This window comes from Galleria mellonella, unplaced genomic scaffold (assembly GCF_026898425.1).
Source record: "Galleria mellonella isolate WM207_F2 unplaced genomic scaffold, CSIRO_AGI_GalMel_v1 utg33, whole genome shotgun sequence".
In the NCBI taxonomy this organism is placed as follows: Eukaryota; Metazoa; Arthropoda; class Insecta; order Lepidoptera; family Pyralidae; genus Galleria; species Galleria mellonella.
In genome coordinates this window covers 12683703-12698631 of record NW_026442079.1, presented here as the reverse complement: position 1 = coordinate 12698631, position 14929 = coordinate 12683703, and the positions used below count along the sequence as shown (strand labels likewise).

Sequence of the window (14929 nt, the reverse complement as noted above, 5' to 3'; positions counted from 1 at the left end):
TTAAAAAAAATGTAATGACTTTTCAAAAGTGCTTCAATGTAAGTTTATTTGAATAAATGATTTCTATTCTATTCTATTCTATTCTATTCCATTAGGTGGGCCGTCAGCTTGTTTGCCATTCTAAGTTGTATAAAAAAAAAAAGGTTATTCACTTGTTCAGTTATGAAATCAAAATAACCGATCAGTTTTTTGTTTTTATTTTTTGCCCTTGGAATTTATTATTTACAGCATTAGTAATACCATTTAAAAGCATCAATGTGATCACCTCTAATCCAAGCGCGCATACCTAACCCCAAACCTATCATTAGGGGGTCGTAAAACCGAAGTTCTTTTACCACGAACCACCGCAATTTTAATACTCTAGGTGCCCTAACATTTCTTTGAGTACATTAAATTACGTTGAATTAACACGCTATTTTACCCGTCTGCTAAAAAAAGGATAATGTTTTTCAGATATGTATGTTTGTAGGAGTATAAAGACAGAATATTTATTTATTTATTATTTATAACCTAAATGGTCGCGTACAACGCCCCTCCATGCGTTGCCATTCCTGAGGATTCAGGTGTTACTCCTCTGTACCCTGTAAGTTCACTGCCATTCACACCCTTCAAACCGAAATACAGCCATGTTAACACAACTGCTTCACGGTTGAAACACGAATGGGACAGAGGTGCCCGAGCAAAACACTTTTGTACAAAATCTCTCTCTGGTCTATATTTATAATATATCCAATTATTAATACGTATAACCTTACCAATATTATTTTTATAAATGACTCGAAACGGAGGTTTTGAATCCATCATTTTTTTAACGCGACGTTTTTATTCTAAACCTACTTTTAATTTTTTTTTACAAAAATGCATTTTACATTCGATGGAGTTGACAGCCATATAATCAATTGAGTTTTTTATAAATAAATTCACCATATCATATCTGTCATTACCTATCCATTGCTGAATATATTGGGCCTTCTATCTGGCCTTCCCCTATTGGGGGTTTTGCCAATAATTGCCACGGTTGTCAGACGGGTTACGAACCCCATTTAGGCTTTCGGTGGGGGAGGGGCGGTGCTGCCCATCCCTCTGTCATTAAATTCGGTTCTTACGACACGAGAAAGGAATGGCATTGACTTTTTATATCTTAATTCGAATCCTCTAACTACATACTACTACTCATTGTCCACACTTTAAAAGCACATTCTACCATTTCATTAAATTCAATGTTATTTTTATATTTTTTATTTTTGTGCGTATTCGACTTTTCTATTATGAAACCGAAGTGAAAATGAAACCAAAGGGAGACTGTACAAAAGTCGTTTGCGTTGGCACCTTTGTCCCATTCGTGTTCCTACCATGAAACAGTTGTGTTTGCATGGCTATGTTTCGGTTTGAAGGGTGTAATATGGCAGTGAATTTACAGGCAACGCATGGAGGGTATCATGGACGAAACAGTATATTCTGTTATGTCCATAGTACTGCTCATGTCTATAGGCGACGGTTACCACTTTCCATCAGGTGGGCCGTCAGCCTGTTTGCCATTCTAAGTTGTATAAAGAAAAGAAAATATCGATCTAAAATTAATTTTACAATTACACTGATTTTAAGCACAATTAATTTATTGTAAAAAAATATGCATCCAATTGAGATTTTTTATTAGGAGCGAGCAAAGGCACTGTTGCCTTTACAATTAATTGATTAGTGTTGGGTTGCCAACAATTTTCCTTTTTATTTTTAGAATAGATGACAACACTTCTTTGTAAAATACACGAAGCCTGCCGTGATATAAATGCGCTCAAATCATGGAAAGAATAATTAGGCTGTTATGTCATACGACTCGGTAGCTCGCTAATTTTCCACGTTTCTGGCAAATGGAAGGGAGAGACGTTTAGGGTGACTGTAAAGGCCTTGTAGGCTGAGTAAATGAGTAAATAGATTAACTTTATAGGTGTCTTAAAACTTTGCTAACAGATTTTGATGGAAATATCAACGCTAAGAATCTCGATGCAAAGATTTCATTGCCATCCAAATAGGGAATAGTATGATCTAAAATTCCCGTGTTGTCCGTCTAAAATCCTTTCCTTTCTCGTGGTTATTGTAAGAAGCGACTAAGGGAGGGCGAGGACTAAAGAGTTATTTTCGAAAAATATAAAATCAGCGAGACAAACTGAGTAAGCATTTTTTTAATTCACAAACTGTTTGAATATGTATTGTATTGAAGAGAAGGTCATATGTTAATCAAGTTAACCAGAGGGAGACTTTGTACAAAAGTCGTTTGCTTGGGTACCTCTGTCCCATTCGTGTTTCTAGCGTGAAGCAGATGTGTTTACATGGCTGTGTTTCGGTTTGAAGGGTGGGATATGGCGTGAATTTACAGAGTACAGAGGAATAACATCTGAGTCCTCAGGAATGGCAACGCATGGGGGGTATCATGGGCGAAACAGTATACTCTGTTATGTCCATTGTACTGCTCATGTCTATAGGCGACGGTTACCACTTTGCATCAGGTGGATCGTCAGTTTGTTTGCCATTCTAAGTTGTATAAAAAAAATCTCTAAAGCCTAACTGCGGTTGCCAATCCGCCTGCCAAGCATGGCCACTACTGGCAAAACTTCCCAAGATGGAGGCTTACGTTCAGCAGTAGACAGTTAAAGATGGATACGATGATGATGATTAAATTTGTAAATTCTATTTGAAAAAGATAAAAAAAATTGAGCAATGTAAGTTGCTTTTAATCTCTTTAAAGGTCTCTCGAATTAAGATACAAAACATTGGCAAATTTTTCACCGCATCGAAACAAAATTTGATTTGACTACGAATCGATCTTCTTCTGCTTTAGGAACCAATTAAAGCCTTTGTATGGGCATAGATAAAGAAATAATATATATTTTGGTTTTTCTAAAGTACAAACCTCTCTACATAATACTTAAACTTGCCCATTTATAGATTACACTGACAAAGTCAAACATCATTCTTATAAATATTAAAATCTAATCAATCCACAAAAAATAATCTCCAAATTGCAGGATCAGGCCAGATCCAGCTGTGGCAGTTTCTACTCGAGCTCCTGAGTGATTCGAGTAACGCGGGCTGCATCACTTGGGAGGGAACTAACGGAGAGTTCAAGCTGACTGACCCTGATGAAGTGGCACGTCGGTGGGGAGAGAGGAAGTCCAAGCCAAACATGAACTACGACAAGCTAAGCCGGGCTCTGAGGTAACACGACTATCAATGACAGCGATGCGATTTGTCGGGTACCCGTTTATTTGTCTATGCGTTGCGACTATGCGTTGCGACTTTTTTTTTCTTATACGTATTCAAATTTCGAACATCGCAGGTGTAGGCACATTAAGTAAGAATGTGTCTATGCCTGCAAATATATTACATTTATGTGTGTTAAGTAATTGTTGCGAATTTTTTGTGCAGATATTACTACGACAAAAACATAATGACGAAAGTACACGGGAAAAGATATGCGTACAAGTTCGATTTCCAAGGGCTAGCAGCTGCGACGCAGCCGGCGGCCAGTGATCCAGCATACAAGTATCAGAGCGATCTGTTCATGAGCTCGTACCATCACTCCGCTAAATTGTCGTCTTTCATGGCCCCACACGCGGCGATGCCCACGTCCACAGGTAAAAAATATTCAGCGTACTAAAGCTGTTGTGCTCCTGCGAAAATAAATGTATAGATAGATAATTAAGCTGTGCCACAATTATTTACAGTAGAATTTCGATTATCCGAATCAAAAAACCAGGGATATACCGTATAATCGAAAATCCGGATAATCGATTTCTAATGCAAATCAAACAATCAGTATATATATATTTATTATTATGTAAAAGGTTTAACATACATTAATTAGACAATACGATTTAAAAAATACGAGCTACAAAGGTAATGGACTAAATAATAACTATTTTGATACATTATATCATTTTTAAATCGATAATAAAAGCCGTGATGAATAAGTCCGGATAATCGAAAATTCGGATAATCGATGTTCGGATAATTGAAATTCTACTGTATATACAATAAAACCTATCTATTAACATACTATGTAATGTCACTATAATATAACTGAAGTTACAATAACGATCATATTAAAAAAAAAAAATAATAGGTACGTGCCTATAATATTTTAAATTATTTCGTAGTTCCATAAAAAAACAAATCTGATAATAATCAGAACGTGTAACTAAAAAATAATTATAAAATATGAAATAAAAATACATGGGCAATTAAACATTCGATTTGCATTTAAAAACATATCGCCCTAAGTAGCTAAACGAGTGTTAATATGCACCCTTCAAACGCAGTGTATAGTTTACTGTGCTCTACAGTATAATCTGCATTTCTCAGTACTAATGCGTACACTTGCTTGCACAAATATTGGCACGCTACTCGAAACGGGTTGTAGCTGGCACCCGAGCAGACACACACTTGACTTAATGGAATAAACTGCGTTTTATTTTCTTTACTATGTTTTATTTTTATCACAAAATAAATTAAAATTAAAATAAAATAAAACTAACCAATAAATAATTTTGGCACAGCTATGATTAATACATGTGTCAAAGTAAATAAGTATTCAAGCGAATGTGTCGAAATAAAAATGTAGTTATAATTAATATTTCTAATTTAAGAAAAGAGATATTTATTTGTCATGTGACAAATGTTAATTTTGTTATTTTTTACATACATTTGTTAATAAAACAATTGTCATTGTTATTTTACACATTGAGGTGTTAAAAATATCAATATCTTTAATAATAAATATTAAATATTGTATATAATAAGTCCAAAACAAAATTCTTAATTAATTAAATGTTACATTTAGCTACTTGTGACTTCCAGTCACAATTGTGTAAAATTATATTAAATTTAATGTTACTCGTAATATCCCATATCATTCTAATACACAGAGCCAAACCATATTTTAACACCTCAATGAGCCAAAAACATCTCAGCATCTGAGGAAATGTATTGTTGCAGCTTCAATATTCCCATCTGCTTCGTGGGGTAACTGGGGAGGAGGAGGCAGCAACCTATACTCCCCCACTCGATGGCGCCCCCCCACGTGACATCACATCTGGGCTCCTATCCACACTACGCATGACCGGCCATTTGAACCGACGGCATGCCCACGACGACTTTTATTACCTAAAAACACCTATTAACAAATAATTTCATTGTTTATATTTATTATTAAATGACATTGTAATTTTTATTTTGCATTTCAAATTATATTTACTTTTAATTTTAAAAATATTTAATCTTTGTAATCATTATAAATCCGCCTCTATTTATGTCGTAATTTATCATCTGTGATCATTTAATGAGGTGACATAATAGTTTTATTAATACTTTTTTTTAATACAAATGTATGAGTACATCATTCCGAAAGTCTTTCACGCATTATAAATTTATTTTACTTATTTATAATCAATCAGCTTGGACATATAATTACAGATGCGCATAAATTATTTAAATATTTCAAACGTAAACACTTACTACGGCTGTAAAATTATTGCTGGCCAGTAATATCTTTGTTTTTTTTTTTTAACATAAACAATACAAATAACAATAACAATACAATCTTTGTAATATGTGTGAAAGACTTGTATAGTTATAAAACGTAATTATGTTTTATTTGTGTTAATATTTAATAAACTAGTTTGTTATTGTTTAATAGTGTTGCCAACAATTATATAATTTAATTTGATGATAGATACGAAAAAAAACGCGATGTGAACTGCAAGACTAGTCTTTTATCAAAGAATGTTGTAAATAATAGATACTCATTAAATAAGTAGAATTATTTATTTAGGATATCAAAATAATGAAATTTTATTGGTCGTATTAATTAAATGTAAAATATAAAGGAGACTTACAACTCGTGTGTTTGTAGTTTTTGCAATAACTATTCCAATATTTAGAAAATAATATTCATATTTAGTTGGAGCCCATTTTTTTATTTCTCTTTTTTTATTAGACACAAACATATTATTAAACTGTTCAAGTATTAAGAACTATAATTTTGTTGCCATATAAAAAAACAAATAAATTAGTTTCATAATTAATAATAAAATCGATGTTTTAAAAGTAATATCTGTAAGGCTTTTGTACAGTTTTCGAATATTATCTACTATATTATAGTGCTTTAAGTTGGAGTTACAATTTTAACATAATTTTATAGTCATCTTATTCTTAGTATCCATCTTCTACCAACATTCAAATTTCCTCTTGCATATTAAATCATATAGCCAAAACTATAAGTATTTTAATCCATTATAAGAGAAAGGAAAATTTATTTTTTTAAGCAATTAAAATATTGAAATAGTTGCTGCGATGTCTAAGATAATCGTTCCTGAATAAAAAAAAAAACACACGTTCGCCACCTGAAACTAAATGAATGGTGATATTGTACTCAGTATTAATAATCTGTAAAATAACTTTTAACTAATATAAGTTGTAGTTAAATAATTGCAGCATTGTCAAAAATGTAAATCTCGAAATTGAAGAATATATTACGCTCAAGTAAGGAACATGTGCCATTTTTAACGGTTTCAATTCGTACTAGCAACCTGATCCAGTTTCGCACGGTTTTTCAAAATAAAATACAATCAATGGTAATATATCTTTCTATAGATAAAAAAAAATGTTTTAAAATTTGTTAAGTATTTTCGTGATCATCCATTGCAAACAATCAAACAAAAATCAAATCTTTCCTCTTTATAATATTAGTTTAGATTGTATAATTTATCGTTCGCTTAAAATTTTATACAGTTTGATGGTTATACCTATGTTCAACAGTGGACTGATAATGGCTAATGATGATACCAGAATGAGTGGTAATAATAATAACATGACTTCATCCTGAAAGGGCTAGTCAAAGGTGTTTATGAATCGTATAAGTCGTATAATCGTACATTTCATGTTTTAGAAATCGATATGCAATTTACAAAAACTCATAGGTGTTACATTTTGTATGTGTATACTCAGTCCATACATTCCATGACTCGTTACTTTTACAGCATATGGCAATGGCAGGAAATAAATGACACAGGGTGTAGGCAAAACTATCAGCATCCATTTATAACAGGAATGTTCTAGCAGTCCAAAAGATTAAAAAACTTAGTGTTTCACATTTTTTCAACTGGACAATTGACGTATCTGATATTATTTTCCTGTATCGTGAGTGGGAGGGGGGGCTTAAAAAGGTGCATTATGTACTCTCAAACATGTCTTTGCGCATAGTTCAAAGTACCGCTCGTATTTTGAATTGACATCAAATCTCTGATTGGATATCTGGGATTGACACCGGACAAGTCTGAAGTGCTCACCTCAGATTTGTCTGGTGTCCACCCGGCCCCACTAAAATACGTCTATTAGCTGAATTTGCCATGTTAATATGTCGGGCTCAACATTTTAAATGTTTTGATCCGTGCTTCTCTCTGAAAATGTCCATTTCACTGCTAGCATACTTCTAAGGATTCCAACAATTTCTATATCATTCTGTATACATAAATCAAATATGTAAATAGCAAAATCAAAGAACAGTATTAATTGAAGCAATTCCTTTAGATATTAGATAAATATTACTAGAAAGTGTTTTTTTTTTTTATACACACCGAATTGTTTATTCAAAATAATATATAATATTAATTTCGATAATAACTTATACTTAGTAAAGCCTGTTACAATGCGGAAAACATAATTTCAAAAAATCTACAGTGCCACAAATATAAATTATTGACTCGTAACTGATGGATTACAATTTAAAATATGCATTTGATAAATTACATTTAATTCACAATATTTATCTCTAAAGAAAAATAGCCTAGACTCTAATTTAAACTTGCTAGGTACTTACGGTATATATTATCCACGATAACATGGCACTCCCCAGCAAAATCCAAAGAATTAATAATATATGAGTAAAGATATTTACAAGGTTTCAACCAAGGAATTTAATACACTACTCCGGCAGGATCACTACTGAAGACGTTTCTCATATACACTATCATCATGTCTTTATATGGTTACACAGAATAAAGTAAAAAAAAAAGTCGGAGAGAAGTGCCGTGTTAACGTTGACAATCTAATACACGGAACGTCGTATCTGCAGCCATTTTAATTTACATAAAATTACTCTCTGTTCCTTTTTAATTTGAAGGTATAATATTTCAATTGTTATTTTTGTAACTACTACTAAATGTTATAACAAGTAAACTGAATGAAAAAGAGAATGTATCTTTCCAAGCCACACGTATGACCTTAAACGACCAGAAGTAGGGATTTCTTCCTTCGACAATTGTATACACAAACTCTTACAACATAATTTATTTTCTACTATGAATTCTTTATTAAAAATGTATATAAAATTAGATTATTTTAAAAAGTGCAATCGTACTAGTGATTTATGAATAGTTAGTAGTTTTAAAATATTAAACGGTAATATATTGTGTATTATTTAATTTAGTTATAAATACGTTTTATTTATAACTTTTATTTATTTATATTTCCGTGCATCATTCCGTTTCAATACAAAGTTATTGTTTAGGCAACCAATAAAATAAATTTAATAATCCCTTTACATAAATACCGTTGCCAATTTATAATTCCTTGAAATGTACTACGTTTCCAATCAACTACACATTCACAATTCATATTTTAAATGTCATTTTGAATTTTATGACGAATTTGTATACAATTTTATATAACAAAAGAATTAATTCGGCATTTTAAAAACATACTTGCGTAAATAAAATATTCTCAAGCTAAAATTATAACTATTTTTATAAATTCAAATTTATCGCCGTCGTATTTCAACGCGTCAATAAATGGCACTAGTGAGACGATTCCTTTCTTAATTTCGTAAACAAAATAAAAAAGCATTTTTTATTACCAATACAAAAATAAAAATTATAATTCAATTATTGTTTTGATAAATCTATATAATATATAATCTATATGTTACGTACAATTTAAGGTTTTGTTCAATAATATTACATAGATTATTTGAATTACAGATAAAAAAAATAATGTTATTCCTTCTTATAAATAAGTTTGAAAAATACGACCAAGTTCCTATTTAAAATTCGAATATTCGAATATCATTTACAACTTCACGTTAATTTTTTTATTGTTTGTAACTTTTTGGGTTCCTAGTCATTATTAACCCAGTTTTTATCGATCCACTGTGGACTATTTTCATTTACACAGAATTAAAACTATATATAGTACAAACTATTATGGGAAACACTGACAGTCAAATTGCTCATATTTCTTTGAGCAAGAACAATAACTATTATACATTAGACTTCTTTATCTTTTACCGAAGCACGACACGTTAACATTTTATCGTTACGATGTAAAAGAACAAAATATACACATAATAGTAAAGCATAAAGCATACTACAGGCGTCACAGTGTATTCTGTGACTAATTTTATGCGACAGTCTAACAGGTGAGCCATTGACTCGTTTATATTAGGAGAAGTTGAGACAATTTTAAATTTCCATGCATATCTACAATATCGTCGCGAAAAATTTAATGTATTTCCATACAATTGCATACATTTTACTCTGTCTACTATTATTTTGTACCGTTACAGTAATATTTCATGATACGGTGCCATAAGTTAAAAAAAAATATCATTGTATTTTATTAATTAAATGAGGAAAAAATAAAGCAATCGTCTCACTGGAGATGTTACCAATTGCAAATTAAATACATTTAGTTTTTGATTTAAAACGAAAATATGCTATGTCTACTAGTAGAAATCTAGAATAATTTAATGAAATAAGTTTTACCTACAGTTACCTACATATTGTGATTTTTTAGCCACAAAAATAAAAGTCAATAGAATTAATAATTGTTTACTCAACTACTAATTTAATAATTTATTTACAGTGTTTTGTTTTGTTTGGTTTCTATTTTTTAATTTAATGCATGTGTCAATATAATGAAATCATTTAGTCGTAGAATACCATTGTATAGATGTTATTGTATTTGGAAATGAATAAAACATATGAAATGTCGTTTATTTATTTTACCCATTTAAAATGTAGTTGTAGTGTAGTGGAAACCGTTTAGATGACATGTTAGCACAATAGAACAAAAATTGATTTTTAAAATATGTCAAGTTTTCGGACTTGACCTATAAATTTTGCACTCTACCGTGCATGCCATTAGATAAACATAAAATCAACATTAATAAAAAAAAAGTATAAATTAGTTATTATATGAAAATTTGAATTTAACAAACAACTTCAATATGAGGTTATCGGTTCGGTTGCATTTTTGCGTGCATAGCATGCGACACCTTCGCCAATTCTAAACCGATACAGATGGTTATTTTTTATCATTTGCCCCTTGTTAGTCCCACACAAATGTTGTTTCGATAGAAGTCGATTTGTTATACAATAACAAAAATTTACCTCCCATACTAATGCCTCCATCTAACCTTCAGCTGCCCTTGATAAAGCGATTGTTAGTAATGGAGACTGAGAATCCCATTACTAGCAATATACCGAACCAGGTCGACCTCCTCGCGGTTCCCCCTGGAAACTATCATGGTTAATTCCTAATGAATTCATCATGATAGGCTAATTGGCCTGTTTTCATTCTCATCTATCACCCTTCACTGGTGCTCCGCCAGCGTATCCTGTTAGCGCAGGCGGGGTTACTATACCATTGAAAAAAAAACGCCAACACCGTTGCTCAACCCCAGTCTGCATGAGGATTTCCCCACGTAAAAAAAAAGTGGTGTTACTATTCCATTATGCCATATTTGGCTCCAGCAGCCAAATTAGTATAGGAGAATTCCAAAATTTTGTAGTTTTTTTTTAACTTACATGGAGGCTTCGGGAATTTTTTTAATAATCACTGATCATACAACACACTGTCATAAAATATTTAAATGACGTAAAACTGAGCTGAACATAAACCTCCCCCTTGCAAATTTTGTCAGTAGTTGTCACGCTTGGCATATGGATTGGCAACCTCGCCATCCCGTAGTCACCTTTTACTACACCCACGGGAAATGATGATGAAGGTAGGAGAAAGGAACGGGTGACCTATTCTACGTCGGGACCACACGACCATACTTCTCTATTCACAGTTATCTTTCATACGGTTTATCAACTATTAGCAATAATAGCATAAATAAAACAATATCCATTTTATTAATGATTGGTTCTAAAATACCGTATATAGAAGTACTAATGGAAATAAGACTACTAGTGCCATCTATTGTCAGTAGTAAAAATAGTACAAGTAAATTTAATGGAATCTTGCTTCACTGTAAGACGTAGATAGAAACTTATATAATACTTTAGCAACTTCTCAATAGATGGCAGTATAAAGTAATTTTTAAACGTCATACTAGATGGCAGTAATACAATTTTTAAAACGTTTACCTTATTAAACAAAATCACAATTAAATTATTAATATGATAGCACTATTATTTGACTAAGACGTTAGTAATTTAGTTATAATAGATGACAGAAATTCTCTCTAAAACATTTTACGAACAACCGAAAGCATTCAATCATTTGTTTTTTTTGATAAACACAAATCTTGAATTAAGTAAACTTTACAATCAAGTAAATTTTACTTGATTCAAGAATTTTTTCTTAATGCCAAACAATTATATTCTTCAAAATTATTTTCTTGGGTCAAGATTGTTTTCTTGTAACATCATAAAAAAAATCTTGACCCAAGCAAATAATTTTGCCTCTCATTTTTTATTATAAAATAAAATAAAAAAAAAACAAAGGGTTTAATACTAAGGGGGATCGTATTATGAAAAATATTGAACAATATTGCTGTAGTCTATGAACACAGACCTGCAGGTACATGAATCAGGTAATTTCTATATATATATATTCTATATATATATATATATATATATATATATATATATATATATGAGACACCAGCATTTCCCATTTCTAGATGCCATTTTATAGATAATATTATATCGTAATAATTTAAGTACTAAATATAGATTAATAACATCTAGTTAGTCCCAACCGCTTTAAGAAAAACAGCCTTTTATAGTTACTTTAATCTCGTAATTTGTGATTTTTAAGACATAAACTGTTATAGAATTATTTTTAAATAAAATTCTAATTATATATATATATATATATATATATATATATATATATATATATATATATATATATATACCTAAGAGTGACCCTATATATATATATATATATATATAGGGTCACTCTTAGGATTGAGATGTTTTGCACTCTTGAATTACGACACTGGCAACTAAATAATTATGTTGGTATCCTTTTTACTTATTTCACTTTTAGTGCCTTCATATGCAACCTTCTAGAGTCACCGCTACTGACAGTACAATGTGTCATTTGTACAGATATTTGTAGGGCAGTAATAATCCGCAGTTTAAAAGTGTTCTATACTTCCAATATGTTAGGATTGCGATCACTAGCTGCCGGGGCATTTCGCACCGGGCGAGTCCTCTCCAAAGTGCAGACCCCATTATCAATCCAAAAGTTTGGACATGGCCACCATGGACCCCCACAGCCGTTCGACAACATGCCGTTTAAGGTTACCAATCGGTTAGTTTTGGGTTTAAGCCACTCCCAAAAGCGGGATTCCCGTATTTTTTGATGCGGGCAAAAAGCTATTTTTTTAAATCAGTAAGATACAAATAGGTTTGTAAGGTGTTTATGCAGGCGTTCATTGGCTACAGTAACGATTTACCATCAGGTGAGCCGTATGCTTCAGTGGTATAAAAAAAAATATGAAACATCTCATGAATTTACTATTAAAGCCACTTCTTTTTTAAAGAACAATATGGATATAGTTAAATTAAAATATTTAATTTTTTTTCGTTGTTTAGAGCTATTTTAAATAAACTATTGAGACTTAGCGCAATGAAAAATGTTTGCAGGTAAATAGTAGTTACATACCTGCTTCTTTATTGCCGAAGTTTCGACGTGGATTGCACCACGTCGTGATCACGTGCAGATCCTATCGTCGCATTAAGCACCGATAGAGTATTTAAAATATGAATTATTATTATTATTTCAGCCGTTGACTGTCCACTGCTGGACATAAGCCTTCCCCATATGAGGAGTTTTGCCCATAGTTGTCACGCTTGGCAGGATGGAGGGAGGGACGCTGCTGCCCATCCCTCGTAATCCCATAGTTGCCTCATATGACACCCACGAGAAAAAAAGGGGTAGCCCATTCTATGGCGGGACACACACGACCATTTATGGATGTACTTATTTAAATGCAGTATATAGCAATTTTCATTGGAATCGACGTTAAAAAATTATACAAATTTTCCGTTCACCAGGTACTTCGCCAGTATATTCTTCGCCATCTTCTTCGGCATCGGACTGTGGACACCGTATTTTATAGTCTGGTACTCTATGGCAAAGAAAACTTTGTAGTTTGAAGTAATAAACTTATTATTTTAACCATATAAGTTGTTTGCATATTGTAATATGTATTGTGTATTTGTATATTTTAACAGATGGTGGTAACTCTATTCGGAAGGGGGGGGGGGGATGTTAAGATATTGCTAACAATAAAGTATAATATCCCTATTACAGTGAACGCTCTACGAGGTTTGTCCGGAAAGTACGTATAAAAGTTTTTTAAAAATTTTATTTTACAATTATTCAGGTAAATCAATTTTATCCCCTTCAAAGTACTCCCCCTGTGACATAATGCACTTGTGCCAACGCCGTTTCCACTGTGAGAAGGCTCCTTGAAAGTCCTCTGGTTGTAGGTTTCTCAGCTGCCCCGTCGTAGCTTTTTTTATCTCATTTATGTCCCCCAAATGCCGCCCCCGAAGTACCAATTTGGTTTTTGGGAACAAGAAGAAGTCACACGGGGCCAAATCCGGCGGATAGGGGGGGTGTTCGGTCACCGTAATGGAATTTTTACTCAAAAACTCACGGACAACAAGAGAGGTGTGGGCAGGGGCATTGTCGTGGTGAAGAATCCAACGCCCCTCTCGCGCCAATTCTGGACGAACTCGTGCCACACGAGCTTTGAGGCGTCTGAGCACATCGACGTAGAATTTTCCATCAACTGTCTGGCCTGGAGGGACGAATTCTTGATGGACAATCCCCCGAACATCGAAAAAAACAATCAACATTGTCTTGACATTTGAGCGGGATTTTCTTGATTTTTTTGTTCGTGGTTCCCCGGATGTCTTCCACTCTTTGCTTTCACGGCCATTCTTGCCGAGTTTCGATAGAAACTTGATTACGACGCGCTGCTCTTCAACGGAAGCGGGCTCCATGCCGACGGGGTTTCGTTAAGAGGTAACTTCACAGATGGCGTGACAAGCCAGTTCGCACCGCACGGCGGTCAGACCAGAACTGAAGCATTGTTAGGTACATAAGGAAGGGGTCCTGCGCTTACCTGGCCTCCCCACTCCTCTTTCTCGCATTCCAGAACACTTTTATACGAACTTTCCGGACAGACCTCGTATATAAGCAACTCAGGTTATGGAATGAGCTCCCTGCCGAGGTTTTCCCAAGAGACTACAGCATGGGGTTCTTCAAAAGAGGGGTAAAGAGGTTTTTTCAGGGTCGGCAACGCGCGCGTAATACCTCTGGTATTGCAGGTGTTCATAAGCTACGATAACTACTTACCAGCAGGTGGGCCCTAGGCTTGTTTGCCAACTCAGTGGTATAAAAAAAATTATTGGGAAAAGCTGTTTATAGGGGAAAAAAGGAGTATAAAAATACTTACCGTCTGGAAAATATTTTTACTTCTTTCTTTTACTAAGCTGAGTAAAATAAATAAAATAAAAAGAATGTTGCTTATATAGAGCGTTCACTGTACTACCAATATTAATACTATCAATACTATCAGGTCGACCTCCACACGGTTCCCCCTGGAAACTATCATGGTTAATTCTTA

General features: G+C 33.0%; 1 protein-coding gene across 1 annotated transcript in view; it reads left to right on the top strand.

Moving 5' to 3' along the window:
- LOC113520502 (DNA-binding protein D-ETS-3) overlaps positions 1–10043 on the top strand; it is a 116701-nt gene extending 106658 nt beyond the window's left edge. The window contains exons 7-9 of the mRNA XM_031911523.2: positions 3024–3213; positions 3424–3632; positions 4993–10043. Of these exons, the coding sequence (XP_031767383.2) occupies positions 3024–3213; positions 3424–3632; positions 4993–5081 (488 nt within the window). The 3' untranslated portion in view covers positions 5082–10043. The remainder of the gene's footprint in view (positions 1–3023; positions 3214–3423; positions 3633–4992) is intronic.
- The last annotated feature ends 4886 nt before the right edge of the window (positions 10044–14929 follow it).